The following is a 26,772-nucleotide window of genomic DNA, read 5'->3' as shown; positions in this document are numbered from 1 at the left end:
ATCTCTACAGTAACTCTAAGATAAGTTTGCCTACAGATTTAATCCAGTCCGCTTGCGGATTTAGACAACATTTCAATTTATTTTTTAAAATGAACTCAATTTATTAGTTCTATTTCCTGGAAACATGTACATTTCTAGCATTTCTAACTGATAGTTTCATGACAGATATGAAATGGATGCCTCTACCCATGCTGGGCACAGAATGGGTCTACCTGGCACACAAACAGACCACCCTCTACAGCTAAGGGGAATTTTTTTCGCAAGGTTTGGAGCATTTTGATGGTGGAAAAGATTAATGCTTTTATTTGCCTGTAGCTGCCAAGTGCTAAATATTAATAGTTTACTGAAATATGTGAATTGCTTTCCATTTTAAAAAGGGTTAAAAAGTCTATATGCATATGCTTCAAAAGCATGGCGAGAAGGGTTTTGTTTTTTTTTTTCTTTTTTTGGGGGTTGTGGGGGAAACAACGGTAACTACTTTACCTGCAAAAACTATATATTCAATTTTGTCGGTTTTTGAAGTACACAACCTGACAGACAGGATACAGAGTAATAAGGAAACAGCATGAGAGCCATTTAATATACTTCTTGATTAACTCATTGCCTGTCCAGTTCTCATACAGACATGTGCTAACATGTCATAATCGTCATAATTCCCATCATCCCCACAGCTAACACACAAGCTCCTTGATTAGTGCACAACTCCCAGATGAGCCATTGCTAATGCTAAATAATTCCCTTCAGCCTCCTGCTACTATACCACAGGCTCTCCAATTAAATATAATGTCTCTGATGAGCCATATTAATGTGGACAAATTCCTGACAGGGATTCTAGCCTACTCACTTTCATCAAAGAATTGGGGAGGAGGAGGGGGATGAATGGGACACAAAAAAGTAAAATACAAACATACACTAAAGCCATATATTTAAATTCTAGCCTGCCTAATGATTTTGCAATGATGGTTTGATTAAATTAATGAAGGAAATCTTGGAGAGAAAAAACAGGAATCTATTCTTAAAGTTACTTAAATTCTGTTTGCATTTAGTTAGATCATTTACCTTGAATAATGCTGGTTAGTCATGAAGAAATTTGAGGCTTGACATACTGTTAATACATGTTTATTGATAAATGGATAGGAGTAAATTTAAGACATTTTTAAAAGCAAGCATATTTGATAATTTTGCAGTAAGTTAATTAACATGGAGATTAATTGCTAACAGTAAGAGTACCACACTGTGGCCACCAGCCAATGATTTAAGGGATTGTGTAGCTAAATTATATTCAGCCGGTTTTGTAACTTCACTGTCATGTGAAACATTATGATAAATATGCACACAATAGGTTTTTAGAAATAAATATTTCAGTAATGACTTATGCATCCCATTACTTTTAAATTGCATTAGGAAACCACTATCTTTGTTAAGTACCTGCTGTGACACTGCAGATGCAGATTACAAAGGCCACAGAGATATCCAAGACTATCCATGTGCGTTCAGTGTTCTAGCAACCCAAAAATATTTAAGAGAATAAATGACCAAGTGTGAGATGGAAATACAGGGAAAGCGAAAAGTATAGGTGATTTTCAGTACTTTATCACATATATAAAACCCCTTACAACCCTTGCTATGATTCTTTAATACAATTTAACTAGCAGTTCCCTCTGTTGTATGCAAGTATCCAAATTTTATGAAAACAGTAAGATATCTCTAATCCTAAAGCAGGCACACTTCAACCAAATGTAGAAATCAACAAATGCCATGGAAACAAAATGGATAGTTGGTGAAGTATTCTTATGTTAGGAATTTTACCTATGGCTCATAACTGAATGAATAAAACTGAACCATTAGATGTAAAACATTCAAATAACCCCCATGAAATTTTGATAAACTCTTCCCCAAGGTCCTTGCTACTTTGTCTACACTAATGTAGTCTATCTTCATTTACCTGATCATTAGCTTCCAGTTTGTTCAGCTGGAAACCAACACACACTAATTACTTTGACATCACAAAGTCATATCCTTCCTCACCACCTCCCCAGACAGCAGGGAGAAATTATCAAGGGTAGGCACGATAATATCTTGATAAATGATGATTCACATCACCTCACTGTCAATCATTCAGGAGTGCTCACGCAAGATACCACTCAATCTCATTACTGAATCCTAGGGCTAAGAGTACAATACACACCAGGAGTCATATTTCAAGCAGCAGGACACCTGCGTAAGATGCAGCTCTCAGTAGAGATTTTCATGAATTTTGTTGACTTTTTGTTTTAACATGATAAATGTCAAATATTTATACATTTTAACATGCGTACAATACACTGGAGGGAGGAAGGACATGCCTAAAAAGATACAATTCATTTTTAAGAGGTCAAACAAGAGACAAATATCAAGTTTTTCAGAAGTCTAATAGTTATTGTAACTGAAAATTAATAAACTAAAACTTGTTTAAACTTTGAAAGTTTACAAGGATATTTTTGTCCCCAAGACACTCAACAGATTTGAAAGTAAAATGCAAATAAAAATTTATGACGATTAACATCAGAGATGCAGTTTGGCCTTCTACAATGCAGAAAAGTAGACAACCACAAATTCAGTGTTCTCCATCCCAGTTCAACACGGAAGGTGAATAGAAACTTCGACAAAATTTATAAACTATTGAAGTCAAGAGTATGGCAAGCACTTGCCTATTAGCAAATGAAGATCACAGCAGCAACCTTCCTTACCCCTCAAGTCAATTCCTACCCAGGAATGGAACACACTCACCTACTAGCTCCCTCAGTCCAATTTCCCTTCCTCCTCCCACTACTACCCTACTCCACACTTTCCCTTAATACTTTTGAAAATGGTTAATTTCCCAGTAGATAACAGCTAGGACTACTAGATATTTATAAGGATTTTTAAAAGGACGAAGTTGGTGTAGAAGGAATCCTGACTTTAGGAAAGCGAGGACTCGACTAGAGAAAATCCTGTCCTACATCCAGCTGCTAGAAACGCCTCACTAATTTGTAGCCTGAGCTACCCCTTGACCCACCATTGAAGTGGGTCAGCTACAAGCACACCTGCATTTTGGGCTGAAAGCCACCTGAAACCCAGAAAGGTGAGCCAATGACAATGAAGAAGCCAGTGGAGAGAGGAAAAACTCATTGTGTCAGGTTTCTGAGAGAGGTGGCAGCTTGGCTGATAAGTATTATTTTGACAAATAAAATAGGCAGAATTTTGCAGAATTTTAGCATATTGTGCATAGAATTTTTTGGGGGGGGGCATAGAATTCCCCCATGAGTATATTACAGCAACCTATACTACTTAAATCTCATTAGCCTAATAAGTTATTGTAGCAATGGTCTTTCAGTATAAAGAAGGTTTTTCCACAATTATAGAAAGAAATTAAATGGGAAGTTTTCTCATCAAGTACAGCTGGTGCCATTTTAGCAGGAAAGTTCATGATACCCACTGGTCCATCTGCTTGCCTGTACGGAGATCTTCCAGTGTTAAACAAAAATAAAATGTATTTTCTTTTCTTGTCACTTTGAGTAACCAATTTTCCATATTCATTTGAGAGCTTACCTATCCTCAAAACCTTCCACAAGTGGAAGTGAAATACAGGTTAGACTTTGAGTGCAAACTGCATTATGGGAAAATCAAACTGAATTTAGCATTAACATTCATCAAATTATTATGCAATGAAGATCAAGTGAAAATTCTAGAATAATGAAAGATCGCAAAAATATCTTCCATGTTCTTTTTTAAGTTATGCTTCACAGATAGAAAATCATGGTACTTCAAATTCAGGGTGCCTACGTAGCTCTATAAATTAAAGATGTATTAGTCATAACAAAGGCAAATAAATTCACCACTAAGATAATGTCTTTAGTGATAAAATAAAAATATGAAAATTAAATCTACATTTAAAGTTTTGGACAAGTAAAGCTTTTAATTCATTACTGTTCTGGTAAGTTTAAAGAAACAAACAAACAAAAAACAAAAACACAACAACCCACATACCACAACCAGCCTGGAATATATGAGTATGCTGTATTATATGATTTACCCCCCATGTGACAGTTCAAACAAAAATAAATACTACGTTATAACAGTTTATGCAGTTTAATTAAAACCCACTACATAATGTGGAAAACAAAGATCGAAGGAAAGTAGTCACTCAGTCTCTTTATTCAAAATAATCACCATTGTCATGACCATGTTCACAGAGAATTAGGATTTCATTAGACTTTAATTTGGAGTATGCCTTGTTATATGATGTTCATATAATGTAATCTTTGCACAGTAAATGGCAAAAGAAATACTGTACATTTAAAAATTGGTCTCTAGTTTCATAATGAAGCAATACAGTCACCTTAAATAACTGAATACATAGCATACAAAAAATGTAGAAAAGCAAAAATAATATTACGGACAATCTTCATGAATAGTAATTGAATCTGCTAAGAAAAACAAAAAACTCCACAGAAGTCAACTGTCATATCTACTCAATGTCTCTGTAGAATATTCCCTATATACTTTAGTATACTAGTTAATAAATAAATACTACCTATATAAACTATGTTTATGAAGTAAAGATGCAACATTCTATAAAATATATAGCATGTTTTTTATTTGGATTCTATACTCGGTTTTATTAATTTTTGTTCTTCAGAAGTAGAAACTGCTTTTAAAATCAGCTAGTACACAAATTTCCTTTACTTGTACGGAGGCCCCTAAAGTTTGCCACAAAAACATGCACTAATTTTTGCCTCCCTATCCACTAGTCAGCTTCTAACACTATTGCTTCTTCCAATTAATTTCTCAGCAAGTTACTTGAGAAATGTGACTTTATGTTTTGTTTTTTCGAGTGAACAAGATTAAGTGTCAACCACTAAACCACAAAATTCAGAAGAAAGACTGTTAGGTCCAGATCCACCAAGATATTTAGAAGCCGGAAATCAGTGGAAGTCAGAAGTCTATACACCTACTATATACAATTCTTTTCATTTTCTGCTGTATTGTGTCTACAACACAGCTAGCTGAAACTCAGGGGATTTGGTTCACAAAAAATTTGTTCTCTTTCCAATTGGCAATGACACTGAGTTTACTGAAATTTCTCAAGAACTGAAAATTTCATTGAAAACACCAAAACCTGGTGTTCCCAAAATAAAAATATGTGAAATTGACATTTTTGTCAGTGTCACTGCTGCTGTGAAACTGAAACCTTGAAACTGAGGTTATCAAATAGAAACAAAGACATTTTCTTGGATCTGTAAACAGATCCAACAAACTTTTCACTTTATCAGAACAGCATTTGCTGACAAAAACTTAGTTTCGAAGAATCATAGAATATCAGAGTTGGAAGGAACCTCAGGAGGTCATCTAGTCCAACCCCCTGCTCAAAGCAGGACCAATCCCCAACTAAATCTGAAAATTTAGTTCGGGATTGGTCCTATTTCATTTGAAAATTTTCAACAACCTCTAGTCTACAGATATCCAGGTACAGATTATGAAGCTAGCCCTAGATATCTGTAGGCCCAGTATGGCAGAAAATGAAAACAACTGACAACCTTGCTGTTGCATTTTATGGATTCAAGTGTGACCCTTAATCTTATTTTTCCATCTGAACAAGAGAAGACGGCAGTATAGTTTCAAGTAGTTCTGAACATATCAAACCACAACATCTTTCCATTTAAAGTTTAATAGAAAAAATAGAATTCACGTTAAACCATCGGGAATCACAGCCCCTCCGTGGCTAACTGGAATAGTAGCTATTATGGTTCTACTAGAGTTGAGCGAATAATTAATTTTTCAATTTGGTGGTCAAACCGCAGGGGGGGGGGAGATGGGGACGACACAACAAAAAACACAAACCTCCAAAAAATTGTTTTAGATTACTTCACATGAAATTAAATGTTTCGCTTATTTAAAAAAAGTATAAAAATAAATGAAAAAAATTTGCTCAATATCAAAATGAAACGTTGAATCATTTAAAAAGTGTCAAAAAGAAATGGTTTTGACTTTTGGGGGAAGGGGGAACCAAAACCATTCCCCAAATGCAACCCAAATGCACAAATAGTGAAATACCGCATTTTTCAGCAAATAAATTATGACAGAAAAAATTCACTCAGTTCTCATCCCTACCCCTTTCTACACAAGGTATTCAGCCACTAGACTGATGTGAGCATGGATTTTAGTGCACACATACACACTTCCTAGGGTGACCAGATAGCAAATGTGAAAAATCAGGACACCTTTTTTTTTTTTTTTTTTTTGGGTGGGGTGGGGGGGGAGGAGACCATAGTTGCCCATATAAAACAAATCCCCTAATACTGGGATGGTCCCAATAATATGGGGACATCATCTGGTCACCCTGACACCACCACTCACCCACTCAATCTGTATCCTACCCAGAGAAGTCATGGATACCCCTCCCATAGCACAGCTGATGCATAGACATGCTGGCATGTCCACTCTGACATTGCCACTTCCCACCACCACCAGAGTATACAATAGATCTTCAGGGTGACATTTGCTCTCGCACAAAGTTAACACATATCATGGCGGTCCTTCTTGTACAAGCTGTGATGATCTGGGTAATCTATCTGTACAGCTTATGAATTCTGTGCGAGATGAACTCTGCCAGTGGTGGATGGAGCCTCCCAATTCAGTGGGTGCACCATATTAAACTCTAATATAATCATATTACATTGAAACAAACAAAAAGTAAATACAAAAAGACTATGATACAAGCAGAGTACCAGCGCAAGAGGAGCATCCGGCACCCAACTAAGCGCAGGGCCTGTTGCACAGTCACCTAAGGGCTGATCCCAATTACTCACGGTGACAAGAGACCCCGCCCAGGATTATAGGGGGAGGCGTATCTGCTCAGCATCCAGATGCAGCTGCTCAGAGCAGGAAAAGGCCTCAGTCCCCTGCACCCCTTTTCCTGCTACCTGGAGATCTGGACACATGGAGGCAATCATCCACACCACAGCACCCCCCACAACTCCCCTCTGGCAGATTTTTGCCCTTCTGGCCTTCATAGCAGCATGCAGCTGATATCACTGCACAGTGAACATGGCCAGGAATAGCAGCACCATGACAAAGGATCCAGGCTATAGAGCCACACATGGCTTCTCATGCAAAGGAGTGAACACGGCTCCCTGCCTTTCTCCCCGCAAAGGGTGTGTTTGCACCCTTGGTTTCATGATTTCTATGGATGCAACTGAACCCATGAACCCCTTCTAAAGCCACTTCTGCTCTCTATGCCCTCGTCTACACTGGGGGGGGGGGAGGGGAGGGGAAGAGGTTGACCTAAGATACGCAACTTCAGCTATGCCAATAGCGTAGCTGAAGTCGGCGTATCTTAAAATCGATTTACCTGGCCGTGAGGACGGTGGCAAGTTGACCACTGCCACTCCCCCGTCAACTCCACTTCCGCCTCTCGCGAGCTGGAGTTCCGGAGTCGATCGGGAGCACGTTCAGGGATCGATTTTCCTCATCTAAATGAGACACGATAAATCAATCCCTGATAGATGGAGGACTACCCGCCGATCCGGCAGGTAGTGAAGATCTGCCCTATATGTATCTTTACCAAGCTGCAAAGTCCATGTAGCTTGGAAGCATGCTGAGCAGAGAGCCTAAAATATATACATCAAGAGGACCTTCCATCTTAAATGGAGAGCTTATCTACCGCTCTGGACACCAATATTAAAATCTAATCCTTTGTTTACTAACAGTTATAATGAAAAGCACTAAGAACTTTAGGCCTACTGGCACTATTACCACCACCCTCTCCAACTTCCATGATTGCCACTATTATGAGAGCAACCCATGCCCAGAAAATTTGTTCAGAGGAAAATAAAGTGTTCTTTTTCCTGAACTGGAGCCCTGTGACTCAATGAAGGATGATTGAGGGTTTGAAGACATCCTTTATTACAAAAGGAGCAGATGCTGCACTTCTGTAGCTAAGATTTAAGTTATGCATGAGGGAAAGGCGTTTGTTTTCTGATACTGGTAACAAGCTGCTACAATCACTGAGAGATGATCACGCATTCTGAAACTTCCACTGTGGCATTCAGCCATAGATTGTAGACTCATCGGGCCTGTAATATTTTGTCATATACATTAATAGTTTATTCAGTTTTACTTGGATAAAAGATAACCAACTTTTTGTATTAGTCTTTTGATGCCAGTTTTTGGACTAAATTGAGGATGTTTGCTAATGGGTTTTAAACAAAGCAGGGATTTAATGTTTTAATTATATTTATTCATTCAAGGTGTTTTGTCATTTGCCACTAGCATTCAGTACAATTGAGCAAAAGCCTGATGTGGAGTAGATGTTAGATTATAGCTCAAATAGTTGAATGGATTAATATAAGCAACAATGCTTCCTAGATGTTCAGTTAACAAAATATTGTAATATATGGGCATCATATCCCCAGTAGAGACATATTTCTGCTTGAGCTCATCATTTATACCTTCCGAACATAGTCATCCATATAAAAAAAAAATCACAGGGACTTCAAGCCACTCTATTCCAATTCACTAAAATCCCAACCACCAGTTTGCTATAGTGTCCCAGGACCATCAATTTAAGTACGAGCTAAAAAAAATGGCCTATGGTTTCTGATACTTCACAGATCTCCAGCCATTACACTGTTTGGGACCAAGATGATGGGGAGGAAATCACTTATACAGAAATAAATTAAGTACTATTTTTATGTTTTTGGTGATGACACCTAACAAGGCGTGGGGGGGAGGGGGGAAGAGGAGGAATGAAAAAAATCTATGGCACTCAATGTAAGCGTGACCCCGGTCTACTAGAGAACAGGTGTAGGACTAGCCCTAAGAGGTTGAAGAGGGAATGCACAGCACTTATACAAGTGCCAATAGTCAGCATTGACAGATGGGCTAAACCAAACATGAAGATAGGTGCAACCACCCATGGCACCAGGTGAACCACCACCAGGATATGCCAGACGTAGATGGCTTGTGTGCCAGAGTGTGATACTCGTAACCTTGTGACATGCTCATCACTGGTGGTAGGTATGATCTGTATGGACTACATCTCCTTAGCAGCCTCTCTCCTACATTTCAGTATACGAGTAGCTATACTATGGTAGTACTCAGCTCCTGTTCAGCATCTTATTGTGCTAGGCAATACACAGAAATAAAGGCAGGCTTTGTCTTTGCCTTGACAATCATACCCTAAGATTGTAAATCTAAACTGCAAAAAACAACTCAAGGTCAGTGAGTCTCAAAGTCCAGGTCAACTGATTTGGGCTGGCAAGGCTTGTGCTAGAGCAGAGCTGGGCAAACTACAGCCTGCATTTAGCCCTCCAGACATTTTAATCTGGCTTGCCCCGCTCTGCACAGCTCCCAGAAGCAGCAGCAGCATGTCCTCCCTCCAGCTTCTACACGGAGGGGTCAGCCAGGGGGCTCCACACACTGCCCCTACCTCAAGTGCTGCCCCTGCAGCTCCCATTGGCCAGGAACCACAGCCTGGTGTGGCAAAGTGCACAGAGCCACCTGGCCATGCCTCCGCAAAGAAGCTGGAGGGGGGACGTGCCGCTGCTTCTGGCAGCTGCTTGAGGTAAGCGCCACCCAGAGCCTGCACCTCTGACCCCCCTCTTGTGCCCCAACCCCCTGCCCCAGCCCTGATCCCCCTCCCACCAGTCAAACCCCTCAGTCCCAGCCTGGAGCACCCTCCTGCACTCCCAACCCCTCACCCCAGCCCCATCTCAGAGCCTGCACCCCCAGCTGGAGCCCTCACCCAAGCCTGCACCCCAACCCCCAATTTTGTGAGCATTCATGGCCCACCATACAATTTCTATACCTAGATGTGGCCACTGGGCCAAAAAGTTTGCCCACCCCTGTGCTAGAGGGCTAAAGATAACAGCCTAGACATTCAGGCCGAGGCTGGATCACCAACTCTGAAACCCAGCAAAAGGGGAGGGGCCTAGAGTCTGGGTTCCAGCCTGAGCCAAAATGTCTATATAGGGGGTCCCCCAATATATATCTCCCCGTTATCTGTTTTGCATATCCATCATTCATCAATAGGGGAACATGTTCCAACTCATGCTGGTCTCAATCCGCATATCCGTCATTTGCGGTAGTGTATGGTAAATAGCAAATGACAGATATGCGGATTGGGACCATTGGAACACATTCCCCAATTGATGAGCGACAGATATGCATAGCCATGGGTGGGCTGCGGCCCACTCACTTAACATCCAGGCCCAAACCCCCAGTCCCAGCTCTGCTCCCGCCCCAGTGCTTGCTCCACACCAGCTGCCTAGCGCTCTAGCTGAGGAGTGGGAGCAGGGCACAGGGGCTCGCCCAGCTCCGGCGCTCCAGCTGCAGAGCTGGGTCAGGGGGCTTGCCCCACTCCGCTCAACTGACCCTCCTGCCAGGAAGCAGAGTCAGGCCACAGGGGCTTCCAAGCCCCAAGCGCCCTGATCTCACTCCCTGGCAGGAGCATGGGGTGGAGTGGGACAAGCCCTGAGCACTGGGCGATGGGGTGGGGGTATGGAGCAGTAGGGGAAGGGGTGCACATTTTTACAGGGCCTACCATTTTTTCGGGAACCCTGGGTCAGAGCATCTATCTCCCCAACCCTCCCTGCAAGGCCGGCTGGAGGTAGGGGTGGGGAAGAGGCAGCCAGATCTGCTCCCCCATCATTGCCCATGCACCCAGGGCCCACCCAATTGGACAACAGGAGACAAGAACAATAGGTCAGCACTGAAATTTATTTCTTGTATGTCAGAAGGAAAAAGGAATGGAGGAAGAGGTAAGGAGAAGCTGTGCAAACACATTGCAAGAAAACTTTAAAAAGTGGCAAAAAAGGCAAGAACAATGTAAAAAGTAAGTCTCATTAATGCAGTTTTCCAGCATTCATCTTTGGAAACAAAATGCTACATTGCTACAGACATGAGCAAATAAGGAACACACCGTTTTAGATTAGATTAAACTGCCCACTTGTTCATAGAACAGCTAACTAATAAACCCAAGTAAGACACTCTTGCCAAATAGGTGGAGGGGGTAGGTCCTTTCCTCTCTATCAAGGGACCTTAAGACCCTGTCCTAGCTCACCCAGGCATGGAACCCACAAGGTCAACAGGTCAAAGCAAACAAATACTAGTCACTCACCAAAAGGTCACAAAACTTAATATTTGCAAAACACATTGAAAATATGCTCTATGTGCATTTCCATAGTACATAAGTGTTGAGCAGAGATGCTCAGTGCAGTATTAGATCCACCAGTATGGGGAAATGAGGGAAAGGGTTAAAAAGAAAATCAGGAATCCAGTGAAAGTAGTTCTCTCATGTTCACAACTAAATAAGCAACATGGTACATCAATATATGTTTTATTGAAAGATTACACCAGGGTGTGAAAAAAGGTCATGCTATCAAGATTCCAGACCAACGAACTTAAGTCCCCCCACTCCATGCTTGTTCATCAAGCATCCCTTTAGTTATTCTAAATATTTTCTTGGCAAAAAGCTGGGTTACTTTTGCCCAAGGTGTAATATCCAGCCTGAAAATGACCAATAGCTATAATTATGGCAAAAGCAGCTAATAATGCCCAGCTAATAATATCATTTAAGGGAGAGCTTGATGCACCTTTTATCATCATTTCATTAAAGACTATAAAGGTGTTCTATTACTAAGCTATAGTATAGAAAAATAAAGAAAGACTTTTCCTTAGCTGACCTCCCAGTGTCACCATGTTTTTTTCCCTCTCCATCACACACACAAAAGTGCTGTTAATCAGATTGACAGTTTGTATTTCTTGCTGGCAAAAACAGAACTAAAGAAGTCTAAGTATTTCAGCAGTAAGGTGTTCCATTTAAAAAGTATTAGATTCTGCATAGAGTCAAACAATCTGAGAATCTAGAGATGGACCCCACAAAACTCTAGTGTATGCACCCAAGATCACAGCAGAACAGAAGGGATATGGAGAAGTTAAAATGTATTATTAAATATATTTTAACTTTTGGGAAAGGGGGAGCCTATACAGGAAGAATGGGCTCCAACTACACCAAAATGGAACCAGATTCCTGGCACTTAAAAAGGGTCCTAGAGCACTTTTTAAACTAAAGGCTAGTGGAAAGCCAACAGGTGCTGAGGAGCACGTGGTTCAGACAGACACATCCCTTGGAGAATCTATGGTACAGTTTGGTTCATTTAAAATTTTTACTTCATTTGATTCTACACTTTTTCACATATAGTGCCATTCCCCCACCAGCACGACCGTTCTGCCCTTCTGATATATTTTTGTACCCTGGTAATACTGTGTCCCATTCATTATCCTCATTCCACCAAGTTTTGATGATGCCTATTATCAATATCCTCATTTAATATGAGGCACTCTAGTTCACCCATCATATTATTTAGACTTCTAGCATTGGTATATAAGCACTTTAAAAACTTGTCACTTTTGAGCTGTCTCCCATTACATGATGTAATTGAATGGGACTTTTTTTTTTTTTCCATTTGACTGTTTCTCATCAGATCTGACCTATATTTTATAGTCTTCCATCCTCTCCTCCTTACTAGGACATAGAGAATCTCCATTAATAGATCCTCCTGCAAAGGATGCTGAACCACGTGCTCCCATATTTGCCTTCTTCCAGTCCTCTGGAATCTCTCGTCTTCCACGAGTTTTCAAAGATAATCACCAATGGCTCAGATATCTCCTCAGTCAGCTCTTTGAATGTTCTAGGATGTATTTCATCAGGCTCTAACAACCTGAAGACATCTAACTTACCTAAATAATTTTTAACTTGTTTTCCCTATTTTTGCCTCAAATTATACCTCATTTTCATTGGCATTTAGTATGTTAGACATCCAGTTGCTACTAACCTTTTTGGTGAAAAGTGAAACAAGAAAGTCATTTAGCACTACTGCCATTTCCAGTTATTGTCTTTCCCCTCACTCATTGAGTAATCGACCTACCCTGTCCTTGGTCTTCCTCTTTCTTCTAATGTATTTGTAGAATGTTTTCTTATTAGCTTTTATGTCTCTAGCTAGGTTAATCTTGTTTTGTGCCTTGGCCTTTCTAATTTTGTCCTTACAAGTTGTTTGTTGATATTGATTCTTTGGAATTTGACTTATTTTCCACTTTGGGGGATTTTTTTGAGTTTCAGATCATTGAAGATATCCTGGTTACACCAGGATGGTCGCTTGCCATACTTCTTATCTTTCCTATGAAGTGGGATAGTTTGCTCGTGCCCTTAACAACTCTGAAAAAACTGCCAGCTCCCTCAAACTGTTTTTCCCCCAACACTTGTAAGTAGGATTCCCTAGGAAACCAACTCCCTGAGTTTGCTACAGTCTGCCCTCTTCAAATCTATTATCTTAATTCTATTTTCCCTCCTACCATTCCTTAGAATCACGAACTCTTATAATTTCACGATCACTTTTACCCAAGCTACCTTCCATTTTCAAGATCTCAGTAAGTTCCTCCCTATCTGTCAAAATAGAATCTAGAACAACCTCTCCCTTAGTTGCTTTCTCCATTGTCTGAAATAAAAATGGTCTCCAATGCATTCCAAGAACTTGTTGGTTAATCTGTGTCCTGCTGTATTATTTTCCCAACAGATGTCTGGGTAGCTGAAGTTCCCCATCACCACCAAGTCCTGTGCTTTGGATGATTTTTTTTTTTTTTAATATGTTTATACAGTAATTAGTATACCTTGGGCACAACTGCTGAAGTAGTAAAAATTAATGCAAAGTTTAGGAATTGAGCTATTTGGAAATTTTCTGCCAAGGCTGAGCTTTGATTTTTTTATTTTTTAAATTCACAGGAAGTGAATTCTACCTTACAGCCAGTTCTAATTGGAAGGTTAGAGACTGAGGGGGTTCTGGAAGCAAACTCAGAAATAAGATATTACCTTCAGCTGACATCTTATTATGACTTCACACCTGCACAGGCAATGTAAAAGATTATTCCAGGTTCACAGGCTTCCCAGGAACTTTGCATCAAGACAGATAACATTTTGGAGCATGCATAGCCCCTGCTTACACTGAGGAAGCAGTGAGGTCAAAATGCACCATGCAGAATTTTCCTGCCACAGAAAGCTTCCGGGGTAGAAAGCAGAATCCAAACTCAAATTAACCTAACACCATGACAGCAAATGAACTGGACAAGAAGCAGTAGGGAGCTGGTGCAGACTCCCGAAACCCAAGAACTAGAGACCAAACCAGAGCTAGCCCATACAAAATGTTGAGGCACATGACTGGCCACAGGGCAGATGGAGCAGTCAAGATGTCCAGAAGAAATTCTGGATGGAAAAGCCATCTAAGAGTGTCACAATTTTTAATGGAATCATTCCAAAATACTAAAGAGGAAGATGAGAGCAGAAATGTTTGTATATTTTTGTAGCAACACGACAAAAAAAAAGTAAAGTTATGCCTTTTGTGCAACTGCATAAAGACCATTATACACCAGACCTTTTAGGTGATGTCCATTATCCCTTCCCAGGAAGGATCCAGTAGCACCTGAAATGTGGGTTAAAAAGGCCATACTTTAAACCTTTGTATTACTGTGCACTTCAACATAAAGATGCAATATGTCCCTAAACATTCTTTTTTTTACCCCGTATACATCTGTTAATATTGTGAATTATATCTGGAGTGATACAAAAAATGTTGATGTGCACTTTTCCTCCTTACCAAGATTTGTGTGTTAAATTTTTTTTTCATAATAATGGTCTAGCAAAGTTCTTATGAGTTTATAGTTCCTGCAGATCTAGACAGAGTAGTGTGGATGCCTTTTTACAAAGGCATACATTTTGAAATAGGATTTAACTGATTCTTGACTTTTTGTACCATGTCAAATATGTATATCCATAAGTGAAAGCAAGCTTGATGGTCTTATCCCAGACTCTAGTGGTCATCATTAAGCCAGCAGAGTTTAGCACAGCGGTCACCAACCGGTAGATTGCGATCGACTGGTCAATCCTGGAGCCTCTGACAGTTGATCACGATCTCTGGCTGGCTGCTAGAAGTCCAGCAGCACAGCTTCCATTGGCCGGGAACACGGGGCAATGGGAGCTGCACAGGCAGTGCTTGCAGGCAGGAGCAGTGTGTGGAGCCACATTCCCTCCCTCCCACCCTCCCCCAGGGGCCGCAAGGGCATGCTGGCCACTTCTGGGAGCAGCGTGGGGCCAGGACAGGCAGGGAGCCTGCCTTAGCCCTGCTGTGCCACTGACCGGGAGCTTCCCAAGTTAAGTGTCACCCAGCCGGAGCCCAAACCCTCTGCCCCAGCCCTGAGCCTGCTCCCAGAACCAGCACCCCATACAGCACCCTGTAACCCTTAGCCCCTCCCAGAGCCAGCACCCCAGATCCCCTCCTGCACCCCAACACTCTGGATTTAGGAGGGGACTCTGAGCTGGGGCAAACTCCTTCCCAGAGCTTGCACCCCTCCCCCCCATACCCTAAGCTCAGCCCAGAGCCCCCTCCCACACTCCGAACCCCTCAGCCCCAGCCCAGAGCCTGCACCCCCTCCCAAACCCATGCCTCAGCCTGGTGAGAGTGAGTGAGGGTGCAGGAGAGTAAGCAACAGAGGAAGAGGGGGGATGGAGTGAGCAGGGCAGGGACTCAGGGAAGGGGTGGGGTAGATCCTGGGTTGCACTTAAATTAAAAAAAAAAAAGTTATCTTGTGTGTAAAAAAAAAAGTTAGAGACCACTGGTTTAGCACAATATTAGCTTCAGAAAAAGGGTGGCTTTTTGCAACTCAGGACTAAGGTGCATTGGCAAAGTCATACAGGGAAATTTATATAGTGTGTCTAAACCCCACACTCACAATGTCTAATGATATTATTTACAGCCGATCATGAGCACCACTCTCCATACCTCATATAAGATAATGGAGGACAAAGTACTGTACTGATATTTTGTAATCATTTGGATAAACAAACATTTCCATTATGAATAGAGTCATGCATGCGTTTTTATGTTATGAAAGATAAGGCTCACAATAACAGATGTAGTGTTCTCATCTCGTAATCAGAACCAGATATCAATCTCTGAAAATTTAATCACATGCAGGATAAACCAGAGCAGTAAGTATGCAACAAACTTCACACAATATAAATGAATTCCTTGAACTCTCTAGGCATCAGCACTTCATCCAGTTCGGAGCTACCCAACTGTGTTCAAAAAATTTTCAACAAGTAATTCAAGAAGTTGTGTAACACTCTGCCTCATGGACATCTTGCTGTTTATCTGTTTCCATCCACCCGTACAGAAATGCACCACATAGTGACTATCAAAACTGTATTTACCAAAATCATTGTCTGTACAGGAGATCATCTCTCCAATAGACAGTAAAATAGACAGCTTAATAAACTGGTTGTTGGGTGTAACAAGACAGTGTTAAGTGGGCAGGCATATTTTCTATGCCCACCTGAAGATTCAGAGAGCTGTTTATGAACTTCAACTCTTGCTCTTCACAGTATTGTAGATGGGACTGTTTTATAAAGGACTTTACCAAACAGGTGCTTTCAAGGCCTTACTATTAGTATGTAAAACCTTAAGCAATACAAGACCAACCTAAGGGAGTAACTGCTGCCTTAGGATACCACATAGCAACTGCAGCCACTGAACTGGAACTTCTGACCACACCTACTGATAGCAGCGTGGCACAGAACTAACAGAGCTACCATAACTGGACACTCACTAGACTGCTGTAAAGGGGCCCACAACTTCGGCCTTATGTGCTTTAATACTCCAGAGTCTGAACTGAGCCAGGCACTGGCCCTGGCGTAAGGTTTCTAGGCACAATTTTGGGGGTACAGATCCTCTGTCTAGCACCTGCACTGAGAGCTGGGACCTCATGGGTCCTCTGCAGCTTAAGCACACCCTCTCCCTGAAGTCCAGCCATATAGATTCTCGGAATTCAGAGGTTAGCTCTTCAAAGGCACATAGTGGGTGTCACCCCCCCCCCCCACACACACACACACAGAGCACAGAATTCTAACACACCACTGTTCTTTACTTAAAAGCACAAGAAATGCAATTCTCTTCAAAAGCATTAAACCCTACATGCATTTCCCTCCAGAACATTCTTTGGGCTTGGGTCAGAGTCCTCTGGGGATATCCAGGATCCTTCTTCTGTATCACATGGCTTCTCTTCTCAACCATGGAGGTCCCTCCACCCTCTTTCCAGGTCAGTTTGCTTTGACTTTGGTTGGTCCCATAGCTAAACTGAGCCCCTTCCCCCCAGCTTCCCCCTCCCAAAAAAAAAAAAAAAAAGTGCCGGCTTGCCTCTGCCTCTCCTGCCCAAAACTTTGTAACTATGTCCAAAGGCTTCCCGCTGAGTCCTTCTTAAGCCCTTGCTTTGTCACCAGTCCCTTTATGCTGTTTGAGAATTTTCCACTCTCCCAACTTCCCCAGCCCCTTGCAGAGAAGTAGGATAAAACTGATTCTTTTAGGCTTGAGCTAATCCATTGTCCCAAGGTGTTTCCACCTGAATGAGAGCTAGTGGAGTTCTAAAAACTCCCTTTGTACCTGGTCTGGGAGGGATGACACACAGTTCTTGTCAACAGAGGTGGAAAGCATAAGCACAGATGTATTCAATGATACAGCAATTTTCTTAATCTTATAATAGCAACCAGAACTCATAAGTTGAATAAACATTCTCCATCTCACCACAGTGCCTATGATGTGGAACTGCCCCCCTTTGAGATTACGTTGTGGTGGGCAGATTCTCCCATATTGGCATCTTGATGCCAAGATGCCTAATCCTCGCCGTAATAACGAAGCCTGAAGTTCCAGAATACCCTCCTCCTGGATACACACTAGAATATTTCTGTGCCATCAAGACATTTACATTTCTACATAGAATGTAACTATATTGTTATATCTGAAGGGATCTTGGGTGTATTTTGAGGCAGGTATGTTTTAAGTTTGCCTGCTGCCTGTTTACTATTAGGCCTCTACATTTGTATACTTTATCAAAACTATCAGAGGGGTAGCCATGTTAGTCTGGATCTGTAAAAGCGGGAAAGAGTCCTGTGGCACCATACAGACTAAGACGTATTGGAGCATACGCTTTCGTGGGCGAATACCCACTGCGTTGAATGCATGTAGTGGAAATTTCCAGAGCCAGGTATAAATATGTAAGCAAGAATCAGGCAAGGGATAACAAGGGCCTCATCCTCCCTGATTGAACTAACCTCGTTATCCCTAGCCTGATTCTTGCTTGCATATTTATACCTGCCTCTGGAAATTTCCACTACATGCATTTGACGCAGTGGGTATTCACCCACGAAAGCGTATGCTCCAATACGTCTGGTAGTCTATAAGGTGCCACAGGACTCTTTGCTGCTTTTATCAAAACTAGACACTTAACAGCATACTTTGTGTTAGCCTCCATTTTTCAGAAAGTGAGAAACAAACAACAAATATTTCCAAAGTGGGAAGATTAATAGTCTGAATCCAAGCAATTAACCAACTCTACTCCCACATTTGTGTTATCTACTTTTGCCAAAGTAGAATTAAGAAGTCAGGAATACAGGTTTGACAGCATCCCTTTTAATTGCATGGTAATCATCAACAAAACTAGAAGCAATCACAGTGCTTCTTCAAAAGAGTGGACTAATCGGGACAAATATACTCGACTGAGTTACTTGTTTCTAGATTAGAAGTTAACATTTTTTAAATACTGTCTATAGCCTTCCAAAGAGGAGTCATTTTTTATTGTCTAAATTATTTTGAAATTTACTGAATTTCAAAAAAAGCCACAAGACGGTCAGAGAAGTTACCTACAGTTTTAGATCATCCACTTTCTCCTTCCATCCCCCTATACCACTGGAGGATTTTTCCTACAGTACATTTGAGTCCAGTGCAATTGCTTTTATACAAGCAAAGTATCTGTAAATTTAGAAACAACTCTGGCACATGTATTTGGTCAGCTTTAGTTTTGCTCAAGGGAAAGTATGTTTTAATGGCCAGTAAACATAAATATCCAATCCACAGAGTTATGAACATGAGAAACGTTTGGGTTTGATACAAAAGCAGATCACACCTGGAGTCCTCACTTCAACTGAAAAAAGACCAATATCAATAATTAGCCTACATTAAGGTATAACTAGTCATCTTTTACTTCACAGATTTCCAGTGACTTACATGACTTTCCCCATGGGATTTTTCTAGTCATTTATAGTTCATTACATTCTATGGCTATAGAATCCCTGCTGTGTTAAAAATGCCAAATAAAATTATATTTTATTCACTGCTTTATGCTATATCTTCTTTTGTTCAGATCTAATTATTGTAAGCCTGTCCATTTATCAGAAGCTTTTAGCTCATTATGTTGTTAGGCATTACAATATTTCTTTAGCTTTTCTTTATAGTGTTTATTCTAGCAAGCCTATACCTATGGTTGAGGGGGTACTTTCAACCTAAATCCCTATTTTCAAGCACTTTAAAAAGTAAGATTGCTTTGGGGCTGAAACATCTTTGTTTATTCTCAGTCAAATTCAGCAACTTTTGGTTTATTTCTTTCTGTTTTTAATTAAAACATCTGGCAAAATCCCACTGGCCCAATTGTTAATTATCCAAGTGGCAAATGAATCTTCTTTCCAGTTATACTTTTCATGTGCTTATACTGCATTCAAGTAATTCACAATAAAATATTTCCTGGGCTTCTTCAAACAACTCCTTGTAGTTAAAACGTTAACCAAGTGTTTTAAGACCATATAGAGTGTGTATCATGACCTACCACTCTGTTCTTTAGCAGTTCTATTGTCAAGGTCTTTGTGACTTCCTAAATTCCACTTCTGTTACTTTTCGATTTAAGGAACCATTTTAAAGCAGTATATTCTCAGCTAAAATAAAGGATGACTGTAAATTGTTTCCTGCTTCATTCTGGACATATTCTCTCTAGTATTTTCATCCTCACGGTATGTGTAAAGCTAAGGGAAATAGGGTTAATTGATGATGGCTGGAAGCTGTGTTCTCTCTAAGCTGCGCGGTCGCAAGGCCACCCAAGAGTCAATCAAGTGCTGCATACTTGATTAGCAGAGCCAGGTACATCCGCGCCGTGTGTTCAGCTGCCCCTCCCCCTGTGGCTCTGCAGATGCATTCCTCCTGCCCTCTGCTTTGGAGCCCCTGGCCAGCTGCTCCCAGGATCCTCCTGCTTAATGTGCAGATGCGGGGGGGGAGGGAGGGGGAAGAAGGGGAGAGAAAGAGGGTAAAGGGGGGAGAAGCACTGATGTCAGGGTGTCTCCCTCCCCTCTGCCCATGTAGCCCAACTCTGCAGAGATGGGGAGGAGAGACAGGGCTCAGGAGCAAGATGGAGCTGCTGCGGTCTGAACAATGAGCCTACTGGTAAGTGCCTTAAACCTATGCTTTACCATATTCACATTTCTGCCACTTCTTTATTGGCTTTTTACATTATACATAGTTTAAACTAACATCTGCACCAGTGCCCTTCCCACGTTATCAATATAGACAGCGTATTAATAAACATTTACAATTCTCAAAAACACTCACTAAAAACCATGCTAAAACCAGTTATAATCAAAATATAGCTACAGCATAACCCTGGGTTATGTCCTTGCTAGCTTCAATTTTCCCATCTTACTATCTTGAACTTATCTTCATGCTAACTAACTCATTTTCCCATGCTCTTCTATACTTAGCAGGCATGCTCCCTGCTGTGTTGTAGGCATACCCCTAGTGAAACAGTAGGCTATTCTCACTTAATCCTTGGCTTCCAACTAAACTGGTAAAAGCACCATTACTGATGATAACTATAACACTGACACCTGCCCACTAGAAAATGAAGAGACCAAAAAACTCATTTTTACAGTACACTGAACAGCAATATCTTCCAATTACCACTGGCCTCGACTGAATTTCAGTCAGAGGTTATGAAGGTACTCTATTCTTCTCAGGGATTTGGACACTAACCTGGGTTTTGAAACCCAGGGTCAATCCCCTGCTCTCCTACAGTCTTCATGGGTGACCTCAGGCAAGTCATTAGTGGCTGGTCCAGACTACAGAGATATGAATTGCAGAGTGCCCTGAAGTGATGCACTCTAAATGCTCCATGTAGACCCTGCTGGTGTGAACTCAAAGGTACTTTGAAATAGGGACTACAACAGTGTGAACGAACAAGACTATGTTAACATGAAGTAGATACCTTTAAGTTTATGCCAGTAGGGTATTACATGGGGCAGTCAGAGAGCTCTACAATTCACAGCTCTGTAATCTGGTTGTGGCACTGTAGATAAGCCCTTAAATTCTGTGCTTCAGTTCCCCCATCTACAAAAATTGGCAAGAGTACACCCTACCTCACAAGGGATGTTGAGAGGAGAAATATAGCAGAGACTGAGGTGCTCAGATACGATGGCAATGGGGCTATAAGTACCAAAGACAGATTTACACCATTATCGACACGCAGTGAGGGATGATTTTCAACAGTCCTTGACAATATTTTTTAGGGACACCAACTTTTGCCCCATAATTTCACCCCACAAAAGACTTTCCCGTTAGCCTACCTACCTCCTAGAAACACAACTTTTGCTTCCATCATTCTTATACTGCTTCATTCTCCCTTCCCCATTTGTATAAACTGGATTTTATAAACACTGTTACTAGTTACCTACTATTTCCAGTTGGTCAGAGTCAAATAAAATTAAAAAAAAAAGGGGAAGGGGGCGGGGGGAGAGAACAAAATGAACAGACAATACTTACAGCACTGGAATCAACATCGCTATGTATAGCGACAGTTTTAATGCCCATCTTCTTGCATGTTTTAATCACCTATTTATAAAGAGAGAGTTTTCAGTATTTAAATAATCTTATAGCAAAAGAGTTCAAGAATGATAAATGCTTTAAAGTTATAACTTACCCTGCATGCAATCTCTCCTCTGTTGGCAATAAGGAGTTTCTCAAATGTCTGAAGGGGGAAGATAGATATTATAAATCAACATTTTTCTTTTTAAAGACAAATATACCTAAAAAAAAACAAACACACTTCAGTAAAAAGAAAAAAAAAAAAAAACCACACCTATGAGGTAGGCCTTGTGTAAAAGAGAAGAAAAACCCTTCGTTCGTACCACAGTCTAATCTTGATTATTCTGACTGAGAGGAAGACAATCAATTCAGATCAGCAGTGATCAAATTGGTCCTTCCATGTAATTTTGCCAACTCTGAACTGGAATTTGCTGATCCATCAGGCTTGAACTCTTTCGCTTTGTCCACATTTAGGAGTTTTGTCACTTTACGCTGGCATAATGAAGAGGAAGTGCCTTCCCAGTGCAGATACAGTTATACTAGAATACAGGCCTGTCGACACAGTAAAGTTACAGTACTGTAAGCCAAGGTATGAATTTAAGACATTGTAGTTATACTATTAGGTCTTCTTGTGTGGAAACACTTGTTTCAATATAGCAGTGCCTCCCCACCCTCAGTTTCTTAGACCACTTTGGGAAGTGTTTAGGCCAAATTTAAAAAAAAAAAAAAATAAGCCACTTATTTCGAAATAAGAGTGGTCACAGAGAGAGCTAAATCTGAGTATAGTTATGTGAAATAAGGTAAGTCAATTCTGCAATACACACACTAACAGGAGGAGACACTGAACTCTTGTTCCTGATTTTGCAGGGAACATGTTTTACATCCAGCAAGAAACATCACACACTGCTTTTGAGCAACATGCTGTCTTTCCTGAGTAGGTCATTTCCCCTAATTAGTGGGGGATCTTGAAATTCAGTTGTTTTGGTTTTTTTAAATAATGTTCAGATAACTGAGTTTGAGCTCCATTGACACCCACTACCCCCTGCATGTACTCAGAGGACTTCCAATTAACAGACTGAGGGAAGCTAAGCACCCTGTTTCACTGTCAATACAGAGCTATCCTCATGACAGAGAGGAAATTAACCATAGTGGGAGACAGAGGAGCAGTCTTTGAGTAAGTGACAGTTGAGACTTGTAGGAAATGTTGCAACTGCAAATTCATGATCAAATTCACCAAGAATGAAGTTACTTTTAAGAAACTGTTCTACAACTCCTGTTCCCACCACCCTTCATTTTCTAATATAGCGATCATCCCTTGTCAGTTGCTTTTATGCTGACATGTAGATCTATGGCTTGTATTCCCCAGAATAAAACACAGCTCCCATACTTTCCCCTTAATACCAGAGCACATCCAGCCACAGTATCTGCAATCATCCAAGCAGATTTACTTTAGAGGGAAGCCAAGTGAATAAACCTCCTACTAGAAAAAGTTTTGCTTGGCCTGTAGCTGCAGACCGAGATTGCTACTTCCTGAGTCAATTAATGGGCCAGACACAGGGGAAAAAAGCTGGCAACCTCCTCATACTTGAGGATTTACTCTTCTCTGCTAGCCCTATAAAGTCTCATCTTTACCACTCCCTAGCATGTAAACTGTTTGTAAACATTAGATTTGGAAGACGTTAGGTCATTTAATAAATGTCCTGCTGCTAATGCAGAGTTGCTGTCTATAGTAATGTGCAGTGTTTTGTGCAATCTAGCTTTAAAGAGTCTCAAGAAATGGGGACTTCACCTCTTCAAAAACAATGACTAAGTGTAATGTAAATAACTATTTTAAATGTGTTTTGGAATGTAAAAGAAATGTACAGTATGTCAGGGCATCGGCAAATAAATATCCTTATTCTTGGGAGTGTATTTGCCAAAGAGTGAGGTGTGTGTTTTTTTTTTTTTAAATCCAACATTTAAGATAAACATGAATTCAGAACCAGGATCAATAAAGTAACACACACTAGTTGATCATACTATGGTTTTTTTGCTAGTGACAGGTAGTCTCACTAAAACTGCTAGTGTTACCATAAGTACTGAAGAAAAGATGGACTTCTGGCTTTCAAATATATGTTTTGGTACAGTATAGTCAAACAATTTTATAAAAAACTTACCTTTTCATTGGGATCATATTCAGCTGTATACAATGTATGTGAAGTTATAAGGCACCATCTTGAATGGCGTGTTGCACACTACAAAAAACACAGAGGGGATAAGGATTCAAATTACAGATGTTTGGTTAATTAAAAGAATTTACATAAAGTTTCCTGAAGAAACTTTATTATTTTAAGCTACAAGGAAGTACAAAAAACAACCTCCACACACCCCCCACACTTGAAACTTCTTACATTTAAATCTAAAATAATTCCAGAAGTTTCAGGAAAAAGTTATTAATTAAATACTAGATATGAAAAACTTCTCCCTATGTATTGTAGTCGATATAAAACTTACTCCACGGCCAAACAAGAGCACTGATTCTTCATGGCTTGATCAGTGATTAAAGTTAAAATTGCAAAAGTACCATAAATTATAAGCCTTGACTGTTCTTTTACTGCCACATTCTCACCCCCTCCTGTTTTTTTTTTTTCTTCTTTTCTTTTTAAAAGGGTAGCTTTTCTCCATATGATTTTAGGTTGGCGGCAGGGGTCTTGGTTTTAATTTAAAAAGGGGGGAGAAGAATTGAGTGCCTCTCACAAGAGATCCAAGTTCTCTCTCAATGTAAGAGTTTAGTTCTGATAGAAAAGCTTGAACACACCACACTGGTCTAGCAGTACATCTCAGACCTGAAATGCTATATCCCCTGGGATTATGTGCTTCTGAGGCAGAAACTACCAAGCAAGCAAAAAGTGATTTTATGTGGCTAAGAAACTACTAAAGGACCAGGTGAAGACTAAGGGCATGGCTACACTTGAAACTTCAAAGCGCTGCCATGGCACAGCTTACACTGGTGCTTTACAGCACTGGAACTTGCTGCACTCAGGGGGGTGTTTTTTCACACCCCGAGCGAAAAAGTTGCAGCGCTGTGAAGTGCCAGTGTAGCCATAGCCTAAGTTTTCTTCTGGCCAAAATGCTAATTTGAATTTAAGTGTCCAGAACTAAAAAGGACAGTACATTTTCATCTACTGTCTTACTCCCTTATATATCCACCAACACATGTCCATCCTCAATGATTTTGGAATTTGTTTACAAAAGGATTGTTAGCAGTTCACAGCTTAAATATCCAAGTTTTTCCATTTCATGTAGTTTAAAACAACAAAAGCCAAATAATTAGTTTCCCTTCATCAAACAACTCTTTATAAGCACTTCTAAGTGTATTCTTTAAAGCTGGTAAAGTGGAAAGATTTGGTAGTCTATTTGACCAGTATGTCAGATTACTTGAAATGTCATTTTGAGTCTCCAGGCAGCAATTTTGGACGATCTCTGAAAGCACCCACAAGAGTGACGAACTTACAGGAGGAAGCAAAAGCTCAGAGATACTGTTTGTGCATCACTCATCTTTTCCTAGGACACAGGTATCTACTGAAACTGCCATCTTATGGAAGACGGTCTAGTGGAACAAAGATTAAAGTCTGCAAAAGCTACTACATATAATCTCTCAACAACTGTGGTGAATTAACTTGTGTGTCAACTGATGTGGCTTATAAATTTAAACTACTACTAATTCTGCTAAAAGCCGAGCTCCCACAGTGAAAAAGGCTAGGTCTACACTGCGCACCTTACAGCTGTGCTGCTGTAAGGTAAGTGGTGTAACCGCTCTTTGTAGCTGGGAGACAGCTCTCCTACCAACAAAATAAAAACACCCGCAATGAGAGGTGGTACCTTTGTCGGCAGAAGAGCACACCAGTGCTTTTTGTCAGTAAAACTTGTGTCGGTCAGAGGTGGGGGAGGGGCAGGGGGGGAACACACCTCCTGACCAAAAAAAGTTTTACCAACAAAAATGTAATGTAGACATAGCCTAAAAATGCAGTGTGTCACAGTAGTAGCTGAGTTTAATAAGTTAAAATAATTAATTATCTGGACAAAGCTGCAAATAGTTCCTGTAAGAAAATTATTTAGGCTAGACAGGAGGGGAGGAAACAGACTTCAAAAAGGGACCTGTTTAAGTTAGCTTACTCCTCAACAAATAGCAGATGAAATTCATTGTTAACAAATAAAGTCACTCACACTGGATGGAGTGATTTGAACTACTCCTACGCCTTACTGGTTTCTAAATTAAGCATATCAACTCAGGAAAGATATCCGAGCACTAATGTTGACAACTTAATTGAGACCTCTGCTGAATGTACAGCAAGACTCAAAATAGCGAAGTATTAGCATTACAATATTTACCATGTCTTATGTATCTTATAAGTCAATGGTAGCTATCAGATAGCATGATCAATGGTCTGAGCTACTGTGGCAATTCCTATGAAAATACTTTTCACAGTCTGCAATAATCCCATAGAACTCATTATCACAAGTTACGAGTGAGCCCAAGGGGTAAGCAGGATAGGACATTTATACAGAAACAACAAGAATATCCAGAGTTTTAGCAGTAAATACCAAAGAAAATGAGAGTTGATAGGGATATAAACCCTCAGACAACAATGAAGATACTGTGTGTTTACAGGAAGATACTATGTGTTTTGCTCAGCAAGTTCCTAAGACTTCCCCCACATACATACTTACTGCCAATGTCAGCCAGAGTGCATATTGTCCAAATAGTCAAGACTAAATTCTCAAAAAAGTGTTTTGTCGATTTAGATTGTTTCCAAGTTTAATTATGAAAGCAACATTCAGATAAACAGGTGTCTGATCTCTTATAATAGGCTTCCCTTTGATAGTGTCACTTTAAAAAAATTTAAAAATAGCTGTTATCAGCAACAGGTTCAGAAACACTCAGAAAAACTGTAGATCAGTAAATGCTCTGAAGCTTTTACTCACACATCTAAGATACCATTTTTGAAGTCTCCCCATCTAAAGATGTGGCAGCGTAAACTGCTTCAGA

General features: G+C 40.5%; 1 protein-coding gene across 6 annotated transcripts in view; it reads right to left on the bottom strand.

The window, feature by feature from the left end:
• The window catches only part of PCCA (propionyl-CoA carboxylase subunit alpha), a 387,356-nt gene that overhangs the window by 352,204 nt on the left and 8,380 nt on the right, over positions 1 to 26,772 (bottom strand). For 3 of the 6 annotated variants that reach the window (XM_077813024.1, XM_077813033.1, XM_077813018.1), the window contains 3 exons: positions 23,900 to 23,977; positions 21,859 to 21,906; positions 21,702 to 21,770 (listed from right to left, as the gene is read on the bottom strand). In XM_077813024.1, coding sequence (XP_077669150.1) covers positions 21,702 to 21,770; positions 21,859 to 21,906; positions 23,900 to 23,977 — 195 coding nt within the window. Of the gene's footprint in view, positions 1 to 14,447; positions 14,496 to 21,701; positions 21,771 to 21,858; positions 21,907 to 22,017; positions 22,204 to 23,899; positions 23,978 to 26,772 lie in introns of those variants that run through there. The other 3 variants (XM_077813058.1, XM_077813043.1, XM_077813052.1) reach the window with 3 other exon arrangements.

This window comes from Eretmochelys imbricata, chromosome 1 (genome assembly GCF_965152235.1).
Source record: "Eretmochelys imbricata isolate rEreImb1 chromosome 1, rEreImb1.hap1, whole genome shotgun sequence".
In the NCBI taxonomy this organism is placed as follows: Eukaryota; Metazoa; Chordata; order Testudines; family Cheloniidae; genus Eretmochelys; species Eretmochelys imbricata.
Note: the sequence above shows the minus strand (reverse complement) of the source record. Positions and strands in the feature narration are given on the sequence as shown.